The sequence below is a fragment of the Martes martes genome (genome assembly GCF_963455335.1).
Source record: "Martes martes genome assembly, chromosome: 1".
Taxonomy (NCBI): Eukaryota; Metazoa; Chordata; class Mammalia; order Carnivora; family Mustelidae; genus Martes; species Martes martes.
Genome location: NC_137888.1, coordinates 118,449,788 through 118,462,324, shown reverse-complemented (window position 1 = coordinate 118,462,324; position 12,537 = coordinate 118,449,788). Strand labels below are relative to the sequence as shown.

General features: G+C 41.4%; 1 protein-coding gene across 1 annotated transcript in view; it reads left to right on the top strand.

Moving 5' to 3' along the window:
- The window catches only part of LOC308345505 (kalirin-like), a gene marked incomplete at its 3' end in the record, with an annotated part of 186,222 nt that overhangs the window by 40,502 nt on the left and 133,183 nt on the right, over nucleotides 1–12,537 (top strand). Inside the window, exon 3 of the mRNA XM_080807708.1 lies at nucleotides 11,303–11,494. Coding sequence (XP_080663834.1) covers nucleotides 11,462–11,494 — 33 coding nt within the window. The 5' untranslated portion in view covers nucleotides 11,303–11,461. The remainder of the gene's footprint in view (nucleotides 1–11,302; nucleotides 11,495–12,537) is intronic.

The following is a 12,537-nucleotide window of genomic DNA, read 5'->3' as shown; positions in this document are numbered from 1 at the left end:
AAAAAGTGTTTTGAGGCCCCATGACCATCTTTTTATAAGGCTACTAGTCATATTGGATTAAGCCCACCCAGTTCCAATATAACCTCATTTTAACAAATTATGTCTGCAATGACACTATTTTCAAAAATGGTCACCTTCTCAGGTGCTGGAGGTGAAGGTTTCAACATAATCTTTTCGGAGGAACAGAATTCAACCTGTAACAGCCTCCCAAACAAAGAATTTTCTGGCCCAAAATATTAGTAGTGCTACTGTTGAGAAACACTTTCCATAGAATCTGTGATTCGAACCCAGGGAGGTTAGCCAAGGCCAGAATAGGGCAGTAGAAGGGGTCCAGGGTCTGCAAAGGTGGAAAGTGAGCAGGAATACCTCCAGTCCAGAGGGTCTGTGCCCTCGATCCCAGGGCCGCATCTGACCAAGGAGGAGGAGGGATTTGAAGGGACACTGTGCTAACTGGGCCAAAGCAGAAGTGTGGGTAGGGCAGAGCCTCTGCTTTGTTAACCCATTATCTGACCCCCATTTCCCTGGGTCAGGCCCAGCCTTTCCCTGTCCATCCCCTTTAGGACTGGGAGAGAAAAGAAAAGTAAGTCCCCTAGCCTGCAGGTTTTCCACAGTATTTTCAAGCCAACTGTCTTGTCTCCCCAGAGCCCTGCCTTCCCCCTCTCACACCCACTGCCTCCCACTGGCAGCCAGACATAGAACATGGAAACCAGGAAAAACAGCAACACTGCAAAGTTATATCTTTTGAAAGAGAACATTGCTTTGGGTACACCACCCCCCTCAAAGTATGTCTTGAGTTGCCAAACCCTGCAGCAGGTGGCCCTATTCATCTTTGTTCTGTGGGGATGCAGTCTCTCCACCTGCTTGTTTTCATGGCTTGCAGACATCCACGTGAGAATGAACTTCTACAGGGCCATGATAACTGGGCAATCTATGTATCCGTGTCTGAACACTTAGGTCTACCTTGTTCGCTTTTTGAATGTTTGCCCACGTTCTTCTGTTATGCTTACAGTGTTCCCCTTCATTATTTTGCCAATTCAAGGAGAGGCAACGAAGGAAGGAGAGGGAAGGGTGGCCAGGGTGGAAACCATGTTATCAATTTCTGGGAGTGGTAGGTTGCTTACTAGCAATATGGAATCCAGCTGGCTACATCTGGGGCCTGTTCAGCAGGAGAAGATTAAATGCTTCTCTCCTCAGTCTTCAGAGCTTTGTGTCTGCATGGCATTCTCCTGGTTTTGACCTCCTGATTGTTCAGCTCCCTAGGACCCTTTCCTTTGTCCCAGCCTGGGGTTCTAGGCCAGCCTCTGGCCTCTAATCCTCCCTCCTGTTTGCACCATCTTCCATCAAGCACCAGTCTTGGCTCTCCCAGGCCCAGCCTATAGCCCGGTGTCTACCTTCTACTGCTCTCCAGGCCCTGGAAGCACAGGAAGGGGGAAGGTCAGGGACAAAGTCCTTTCTTGCTTTCTGTCTCAGCCCCCTAGGCATGGCCACATTTTCTGGAAACTGACCAGTCTTTCTTACAAGCTAGACCTGATGTTTCCTGTCAAATCATACCTTATAACCCGTGTTGGCAACCTCTAGGATCCACCCTATCTTTTGGTCCAGAAAACAAGTTGTTTCTATGTTGTTGTTGTTGTTATATTAAATAGATAGATGATAATAGATCACATGCTAACAGTTTTCATTTTTTTTTTGCTCTCTTGCCTGCTAGTAACTAGATATTCAGCCTCTAGCCTGTAGCTGAGAGGAAAAACACTGAAGTTCCTTCAAAGTATAGCATGTAAATGAAGAGGGCTGGTGCGATTCGAAGGAAAGAAAAGGGTCAGTAAGAGAGAGAACACCCTAGTGAAAAATAACTGCTATTCTTTTCTCAAAATTCCTAGACCTCAGTACATTCTTAAATGCATAAAAATTAGACTGTAGGGAAACAAAACTTTACTTTAAAAAAAAAAAGCTTTACTTAAAATATGTGGAGTTCTGGAAATACACTGTTTATCATTTATAGGAAAAGGGGCTACAGCATTTCAGATAGAGAGAAGAAAATTCTCCTAGCAAGTAGCAATGCGTGTGAGAATGGGACAGGGTGGTGATTGTGTATGTGTTTGTGATATAGCCAGCAGTGAGGTTTCCAGAGATAATCTCAACACCCAAGCCATTTATGTCGGGAGCTTTTGACATCTGTAGTAGTTATTTTTGGTATTAGTCCCAGTTAATAGACTGAATATTTGTACAGAGAGTCTCCAATTTAAGGAGCCTCTAATTAGGACTACTCATTAGACACTCCTTGTTTGGACATACAAATTGCCCTAATGAAGGCAACTATCATTTGTTCCTTTATTCAGAACACCATAAGAAGATGTCCTTCTAGCAGATGTAATATGGTGGGTTAACCATCACTGGTACCAGGAGCAGTTTCCTCCTTTTTTCCTACTGCTTCCCACCAAAGACCACTTGGCCATTGCCAGAGTCTATCCCCTGCCTCCCTGTGAGATCCAGCAAATGGAGAAGAAATGTGTGCCTGGTGTTTGGGAATGAAAACTGAAAAACATTTTCCTACATCAGCCTAGTTATAAATGTTGGTTGATTGTACATGATGTACTATGTTAGTACTAAATTTTAAACATATTATGTGCTCAACTGAATTTCTTTATTTTATCCTGGGAATCTAACTCCCATTTACATTCTCACTGTTAAATAAGAGGCTTACAAAGGGGGACACCTGGGTGCCTCAGTCAGTTAAGCATCTGCCTTCAGCTCAGTTCATGATCCCAGGGTCCTGGGATTGAATCCCACATCAGGCACCCTGCTCAGTGAGACCCATCTCCCTGCCCATTCCCTCTCTCTCCTTTCACTCAAATGAATAAACAAAAAATCTTAAAAAAAAAAAAGAGGTTTACAAAGGAACTTTTAGGTCAATACTCATTCTTAAACTGGGTACTACCTACATTAGAAGGCAAGGTAAATATCCATTTCCAAGCCTTACTGCTGACAAGATCCTGGGCTGCACAGCTTTGGGATTTGGTGCCGATTGAAAGGAGAACACTGCACCTACTAGGTACTTTGATGAGTAGTACAGATAGAAAAGATGAGTAAGATAGGACTCTTTCCTTCAAGGAGAATGCAGTTTTCTCTGGAAGTCACCATATGCACTTTGAAGTGTATTACAAAACAAAACAAAACAAAACAAAAAATAGCAATTGCAAAAGAATAATTGCAATATCATAATTTACAAATCAAAGTCATAAGAACAAATAAAATGCAAAGTAACAGGGAAGCAGAGGAGATAGAGATTTTACATTCAGTCTTAGAGAGATGTATGGTTTAGTGATAAGTACCTGAAGGTGACAGCCGCAGAAACCCTGCTTGCCATTTTCTAGCTATGGCGCATTCTTCAGACATCTTACTTTATCTCTCTGAGCCTCAGTTTTCTCATTTGAAAAATGAAATTAATAATGCCCATCTTAAATTGATCCTAAAGTTTAGAGGTAATGTGTATAAGAAGCCTAATACAATGCCTAGCACACCTGTAGACACCTCATAAACTTACACTGTGTTCTTTGATAGTAAGTGTTCTGTAAGGACTTAGAAAGAATGTGTATGTTGCTATTTTTGGATGGAGTATTAATAATGTCAGTCAGATCAGCTAGACCAAGTCTTAACATCTCCTATATCCTTACTAATTTCCTATCTACTTTTTCTAATTAATTATTGGGAGAGGAGTATTAAATCTCTGATTGTGATTGTGAATTTGTCTGTTTCTCCTTGAAAGTTTGTCAGCTTTTGCTTCACGTATTTTAAAACTTTGTTCATAGGTGCATAAATGTTTGGCATTATGATGTCCTCTTGATGAATTGACCCCTTTATCATTATGAAATGACCTTCTTTTTCCCCAGGAATATGATTTGCTTTGAAATCTACTATGTCTGATATTAATAAAGCCACCCCAGGTTTCTTTTGATTAGTGTTATCATGCTGCAATTTTTCTGCCCTTTTACTTTTAACTTATTTGTGTCCTTACATTTAAACTGTATTCCTTGTAGACAGCACATAATTGGGGCTTGCCTTTTAATCCAACCTGACAATCTCTGCCCTTTGATTATGGTATATAGACAACTTATATTTAATGTGATTATTGATATGTTTTATCTATCATCTTGTTATATTTTTTCTATTTCTTTCATCTATTCTTATCTTCCTTTTTCTTTCTGTTTTGGGTTAATTGAATATTCCTTTTCCCTAAAAAATAGCTTTATTGAGATATATTCACATAACATACAATTCACCCCTTTAAAGTATACAACTCCATGGTTGCAAGTATATTCACAGAACTGTGCAAATATCACCACAGTTAATTTTGGAACAGTTTCATCACAAGAAATTCTGAAACCATTAGCAATCACTTCAGCCCCAGTATCCCTTGGAAAGCACTAATGTACTTTTAGTCTAGAGCTAGAGAGTGTAATACTAAGCAAAATAAGCCGGTCAGAGAAACAAATACCATATGACTTTACACATATGTGGTATTTAAGAAAAAGCAAACAAGCAAAGGAAAAAAGAGAGAGAGAGAGAGCAACCAAGAAACAGTCTCTTAACTATAGAGAACAAACTGATGGTTTCCAAAGAGGAGGGGGAGGGGGGAATGAGGGGAATATAAGATGGGGATTAAAGAATGTACTCATCATGAGAACAGAGTATTTTTTATGATTACATTTTATCTCCTTTGTTGGTTTATTAGCTATAACTATTTTGTTACTTTAATGGTTGCTTTAGGGTTGGTTATGGTATGTGACTTTAATTTATTATGGTTCACCTTCAAATGATGTTATGCCATTTTACATATAAGAACCTTATAATAGTACAGTTCTGTTTCTCCCTTTCTGACCTTTGTGCTATTGTTGTCATATGGTTTATTTTACATGTGCTATAAACTCCATGCTACATTGCTATTTTTAAATTATATTTTAAAGAGATTTAAATAATAAGAAAAAAATCTTACATTCCCCCCCCCCCCCATGTAATTAACATTTCTAGAGTTCTTCTTCATTCCTCTGTGTGAATCTGTATTTCCATCCGGTACCATTTTCCTTCTTCCTGAAGGACTTCCTTAAATGTTTCTTGTCATGCAAGTCTGCTAGTGAAGAATTCTTTCAGATTCGTATGCCTCAATCTGTCTTTATTTCACCTTTGTTTTTGAAAAATACTTGAGGTGGACATAGAATTCTAGGTTGACAGGATTTTTCCTTCTCCCAGTGAATATGTTGTTCCACTATTTTCTTCTTGCATTGTTTCTTGTAGGGAGTCTGCTGTCAATCTTTACATATCTGTGTGTGTGTGTGTGTGTGTGTGTGTGTGTGTGTGTGTGTAACATGTCTTTTTTCCTCTGGCCACTTTTAAGATTTCCTTTCCTTTTTTTCCACTTGGTTTGACTCAATTTTTATGTGCCTTGGTGTAATTTTCCTTGGTTTTCTTAGGTTAAGTTTTAGTTTATTATATCTGTGGATTTATAGTTTTTAGTAAGTTTGGAATTTGGGGGTCATTATTTTTTTAAACATCTTTTCTTCTTCCCGCACTCTCTTTTTGGGATTTCAATTACATGGGTGTTCGCTATATTAAAGTTGTCCCATAGCTCACTGATACTTCATTTAAAAAAATTATTTTTCTCTCAGCATTTCACTTTGAGTAGTTTCTGGCTATGTTTTTGAGTTCAGTAATCTTTCCTCTCCTTTGTTTAACCTACTACCATCCAGTATATTTTTCATCTCTTCAAGTGCAAGGTCTTTTTTTTTTTTTTTAGTATCTTCTGTTTTTCTTTTTAACTTTTGAACGTATGAAATATAATTGTAATAGCCATTTAAAAAAGCTTTATCTGCTAATTTAATATCTGTGTCAGTTGTAGGTCAGTTTTGATTGATTTTTCTCCTCATCATAGGTTATATTTTCTTGCTCTTTTGTATGTGTACTAGTTTTTGTTTTTTGTTTTTTTTTAATTTGACAGACAGAGATCACAAGTAGGCAGAGAGGCAGGCAGAGAGAGAGGAGGAAGCAGGCTCCCCACTGAGCAGAGAGGCTGATGCGGGGCTCAATCCCAGGACCCTGGGATCATGACCTGAGCTGAAGGCAGAGGCTTTAACCCACTGAGCCACCCAGGCACCCCTGTCTAGTAGATTTTTATTAGACACCAGACATTGTGAATTTTACCTTATTGGTTGCTGAATATTTCTGTATTCCTATAAATATTCTTAAGCTTTGTTCTGGGATATAGTTAAGTTACTTGAAAAAGTTTGATCTGTTCAGGTCTTATAAAATTTGTTAAGCAGGACCACAGCAGTGCTAGGTTAAGGCTAATTATTTGCCCCTGCTGAGGCAAGACTCTTCTGAGTACTCTACCTAATATCCTATGATTCATGAGGTTTTCCACTGTCCCTGGTGGAAAAAGGTACCATTCCCAGCCTTGTGTGAATAGTGGGTGCCATTACCTTTAATTCCTTCAGGTTTTTTTTCCCCCAGCCTTGGCTCATGTCCTCACACACAGATGCATTCTCTGCATATCTGCCCAAGGTTGGGTAAGGAAAGAAGGTGAAAGAAATTTGTTTGTCAACTGTAAAGTATTATTCTGATGTAAAGTTTGGGGTATCACCCTGATTTGTCTTCCATTCACTAATGTCAAAATCCAGAGATAAGTAGAGACAAATTATCCTAGTTCTCTTTCTTCCGTGAGGAAAAAGCAAAAATAAGTAAATAAATAAATAATGGGCTAGGGCTGCAGCAGGGTGAATGGAAGGTAGACTGAAGACCTGAATTATCTAGGGTGTTTTACCTGGTTGACATAGGGATTGGGAGAGAAGAACAGAAATTACAGCTATCTGTGTGTCCCAGTTGTCTGACTCAGGATGACCACAGGCCGTGCTTGAAAGCCTTAGTAGCTGAAGGATCAATAACCCAGCTCTTCTACCCATTTTTGACATATCAGTTGGGTAATTCTGTTAAGGGGTCAAGCACAAGGCAGAAGCTAGGAAGCTTAGAAACCAAAGAATACCTAGGAACTGTACTCAGAGTGAAGTCCAACCCTGGACCTGGGGCAGAAACTGCTGTTTATTTGGTCAGAAGGTGAGCAGAAGTGCTTTGGTTATACTCTAGTTGATATTCTCTAAGCACATTCCTATTTCAGGACTGTACCAGGAAGTAGAATAAATCAAGTGGGACTGAACACTGAATATGAATTCTAGCATTGTAAGGTCTTGTACCAAGTAGTTGAAGAGAGCCAAGGATTGAATATTAGAGTTGATGGGGGAGTGATGTATTCTTTAATTTATTAATTCATTCACTAAATATTTATGGAGCATTTACTTGGTGCCAGGCACTAACAGAAAGAGATAAAAGACATTGTGTGCCTCTAAGCAGATGAGAAAGGCAAATATTTGCATTGGAATATGGCAGGTACCAAGGAGGGGCTTGGCACAGATCACTCTGAGACCTCAGAGGAGCACACCTAAGCCAACCTTGTGTAAGAAGTGGCTATGAGGATGGACTTTCTGGAGAAAGTGATGCCTAGGCTGGGCCTTAAAGGGTAAGAATTGGTCATGTACAAAAAGTGGAGGAAGAGCATCTCAGGCAAAATAGAGGCAGGATTCAGTGCAATGAGTTCCTGGTAGTGTAAGCAGGTTGTTTCATCGGCTGTATGGGATAAATGTGAGCTGAAGCTATTGAGAAAAAGCAAGTGTCAGAGGAAGAAGGGCCTGGCATGCCATGCTAAGGAATTTTACCCCAAAGGCAGTGGAAAACCACTGAACAGTTTTGAGTAGAAGAGACGTGTGATTGGATCTGCTTTTTAGAATCTCTTTCTGGTAGTGATAGGGAGGAGGGCCAGGCAGCAGGTAAAGCAGGGAGCCCAGCTTTTAGCATTGACTCCCTTGCCCTTCTTCCTGTCTTTATTATCCCTTTCTCTTTATAAAATCTATTTTCTCTTTTCTGCATTATCCAGTATCATTTCTTACCACTGTCTAATTTATTCAGGTTGACTCAGCTTTTCCAAACATACCATGCTCATTCCCATCTCTGTGCCTTGTTCATTCAGGAAGCATTTAACAAGTACCTATAGTAAACCAGTCATGGTTCCTGGTATGAAGAACCAAAGATGAATGAAACATGGAACCTACATTTAAGCTCACAGACCAGTAGAGAGATACCCATGGGAGCACATTGTTACTATAGGGATGATAATGGCCATGAAATGGATAAACATAGAGTACTGTGAGCATAAATAAAAGGGAATCATGTCAATGAGAAACCCTCTTCCTTCTCTGCTAAATCCTGCCTTCACTCTGTATAGAGGCAGGGCAGGGTCTTTATACACTAGATACCTATCACATCTGTCCTCTATTTAGAACTGTTAGTGGCTTCCCACTGGGTTTGGGGTGAAACTCCTCAGCATGGCACACCAAGGCCCTTCTTCATCTGACTGCATGGTGTAATAGTTTGGAGCTTGGTCTCTGAAATGAGAAAAGATTTTAATCTTGGTTCTGTCACTTATGAGACATGTGACCTTGGCCAGAAATTATTTGTGCCTCAGTTTCTTCATCTGTAGAATGGGGCTAATGGTTGTATTGACTTCATAGGGTTATTTTGAAGATTAAGAAGTTAATATACATACAAATCTTTAGATTGTTCTTGGCATGTGAAAATTATTCGATAATTATTGACTGTTTTTTTAAAATATTTTATTTATTTGTTTGACAGACAGAGATCACAAGTAGGCAGAGAAGCAGACAGAGAGAGAGAGGAGGAAGCAGGCTCCCCGCTGAGCAGAGAGCCCGAGCTGAAGGCAGAGGCCTTAACCCACTGAGCCATGCAGGCACCTCTTATTGACTGTTTTTATTCTCAGTTTTGCTATCATGTCAAGAAACTTTAACCTTTAGTTATTATTGTGTTACTTGCTCAGTGTTATGTGTTACCATAGTATTTCTTTCAAGAATGATTATATAATAATCTTTGGAGGCAGCATACATTGCATATGCATCTGTACTCCTGAGAGACTCAGAGCATGTCTTAAGGTGTTTTAGGTATGTCTTAGGGTGATCAGCCATTCCAACTTGCTCAGAAGTGATGGGACGTCTAGTGTGGAAATCAGGAAAATCCCAGACAAACTGGGACAAGTTGTCCACTTTAAGTGTATAGGGTCCTTCGGTTTTGCTTTTTATTTATCTCTTATTGGTCTCAAACTTAACTTTCAAATAAGCTTGCTTTGGATTTGCCACAAATATTTATTTTTTGCCTAGAAAATATAAGGTCACAACCTGTGGGTTTCTTTGGGGTTTCCTGAAATTCTGTAGGGTTTAAGATAGAAAATATGAGGGATTCCTGAAAAACAAAAAACAAAACAAACAAACAAAACAAAAAACTCCCTCCCATCTGCTTTGGGTATATTTACTAGAAATTGTGGACAACCACAATTCCATGAATTCCCTAAGTGGCACCGAGGGATTCTTCCTCCTTTTCAAGTCCCACCACCACTCTACTCACCTGCACTGGGACAACATTTGCCTTGGCCATTGTTTTTCAGACAACATTCCTTAAGTAGCCACTGGGACCTCTCTAAGTATTTCTTAAAACCATGACAAGTGTTTACTGAAGGCTTGCCCATCTTCCTCAGTAAAACTGAGAGTCTGTCAACAGCCTCTGAAAGTTTCGACCGACCCCAGTGTATTAGCTTTCCAGGGCTTCCATAACAAAGCAGCACAAACCAGGGAGCTTAAACAACAGAAATGTATTGTCTGTCAGTTCTGGAGGCCGGAAGTCCAAGATCGAAGTGTCAACAGGATTGGTTCTTTCTGAAGGCTATGTGGGAGAATCTGTTCCCTGCCTCTCTTAACTCTAGCGGTTTGCTGGCAATGTTTATCATTCCTTGCCTGGTAGATGCATGCCCCAATCTCTGCTTCATCTTCACATGGCATTCTTTCTGTAAGGATACTGGTCATGTTAGATTAGGAACCTGCTCTACTCCAGTAGGACTTCGTCTGAACTAATTACATCTGCAATAACTCAGTTTCCAAATAAGGTCACATTCTAAGGTTCTGGGTGTTAGGACTTCAACATGGGAATTTTCAGGTTGGGGGTAAGGAGTACAATTCAATCTTTAATGCCCAGATCTTCAGGTGAATCAAAAAAAAACAAAAAAAAAGGCAAAACAAAACAGGATCCACCCCCCCCCCAAAAAAAAACAAAAGGAAAAATGAAAACTCCACAGACACTAAAGACCACTTCTCCATAGGCCAAGTCATTACTCATAAACCCATTTCAGTTCTCATTCACTGTGCATTTGATACTTTTGCCAGATTTGCATCCTCACCAGTCACCACTTATTCACCACTCCATAGGGTATTGCATGACTGTAGGGATATTAAGAAATATGATAGACACTTGAGTCACCAGTTCTCAAGCAGGGAATATCAGGATCTTTTTTAAGGGAAGCCTGCTGAGGAAAAGTTGAATCCGTGGCATAACTCTTATAAAGGCAGTGACTCCCGTCCTGATGAATAATAATTACAAACTGGTTGCCTTTGTAAATGCTCTAGAGAATACCGTGGTGTGTACAGACAGGGGTTGGAGGAGTGTGTGTGTGCGTGTGGCAATATGCGAGTGCAGGCAGTCTCTTAAGATTGCCAGGCTCCTCCCCAGCCTTCCTGCAAACATTAAGCCTTCACTGGGTGCACAGGGAACAGCCTGCATCTCCTCTCTCTGACCGTGCCTGCTTCCTTCTGTCAGCTCCCTGGAATTGCTGACCCCTTCCCCTGCTAAGAGATAGCTCTGTTCCAGAAGATAAACACCAGTAGTCACAGGGAACTTGGGGGCAAAAGTCGAACAAGTCTCCCAGTTATTGTTTCCTGGGTGTTCTCGCATAGAAACACAGACGATCTTTGTGGATGAGGTATTTCTGACTCTGGCAGTTATAGCCTGAGATGCAAAGGCAGTGATGGATCTTCGCAAGGGTGGGGAGTCACAGCGCATGGGGATGGGGGTTCTCGCATGCCTCCTCACTACTTCCCAGGGACATCCCACCTCTGAGAAATCTCAGGGACGGAGGAGGCACCTAGCTAGTGCCCACTTGTGCCAAGCTGCCAAGCTGCTAGCTCGCTGAGAGGCGGCAGGCGAGCCTGGCACTCAGCTCTTCTGTGCTGGATCAGGGAGCTGCGGGCTCCCCGCCTACACCCTGCGCTGCAGCTCTGGGCAGCCCCGGGTGGGCTGGGGGAAGGCGCAAAGCTCGGTCAGTGACTGCAAGTTGACTTTCACTCACTGTTGCTGCTGGCAGAATACCTACACCAATGCAGACAAGCTCCTAGAAGCCGCCGAGCAGCTGGCTCAGACGGGGGAATGTGACCCCGAGGAGATCTACAAGGCAGCTCGACACCTGGAGGTACGCATCCAGGACTTTGTGCGCCGGGTGGAACAGCGGAAGCTTCTCCTGGACATGTCTGTCTCCTTCCACACACACACCAAAGAGGTAAGGCAAGCTGGTGGAAAGGGAGCATTGGTTGGTATGCCCTGGGGGCCTGGGTGGTCTTAGGGTTTCTAGCCTCCTGACAGTGATGACACTCGCAATTTGCCCTTGATAACCTGTATTTAGGTCTCAACCAGAATGGAACAAAATTTTTCCCTTCTCATCTCTAGTCGGGGGAGGGCCACAGAAGCAGGTCATTGACGATGTCTGCTAGAGCATTCAGTCTGCAGCTGGAAAAATTTGGGGATCCCTAGTGTAGAAATAGCCTTGGCAAAAGGAAATGTATAATCGCAGACTCCTTTCCCACCCCAAAGCCACTTTCTCTTGGTTGCTGTTTCCTGTCAGAAATCAGTCCCGCAGAACTTTGATCATCTTTGCTACCAGCAAGAAGCATACAGAGTTTGCAAATGTGTTCTGTGTTTTTCTTTTATCTTTTTAAAACAGAGGATTAAATCTTCTTAATGAGGTCTGCCAGAGGGTTGATGTTAAAGCGAGTTGGTTCTCAACTTGCCTGATGGTGGAGTGGCTGCCGGTGAAGGAAAGGGAAACTTACCCTCATGCAGGAGGAAGCCAGCTGGGCTTAAGTCCCGCCTGAATCATTCACAGAATGGAGAGGGGAGAGGGGAGAATGGATTAGGTTACACTATTGGCAGGGCGGAGGGGCCTCATAGAGAGGAGGAGGGCTGCAAACCTGCAATTGCTTTTCATTTCTGATTAACATGGTGCACTCTGAAATGGAGTAAGTGGCCAGCGAGGAGGCACACTGAGCATCTTCTATAATAACACCCTTGGCAGATGAACTCATTAGGTGTATGCGTACTTGTGTTCCCCCAGGAATTCATTTTAATAGAGTATTAATTAGAGTTTGATTGCTTCTCAGGAAAAAAAAATTAACCCTGCTTAATTAAGTTGATTTTTGATATTTGAAATGCATTAAGAAGCCTGGTTGTTACTACTTCACAGACTTTTCTGACACTTGGTGGGAATGAATGCAAATCATTACAGTGCCTATCAGAGAAAAACATGAAAAGATAATGTTTTCTAAA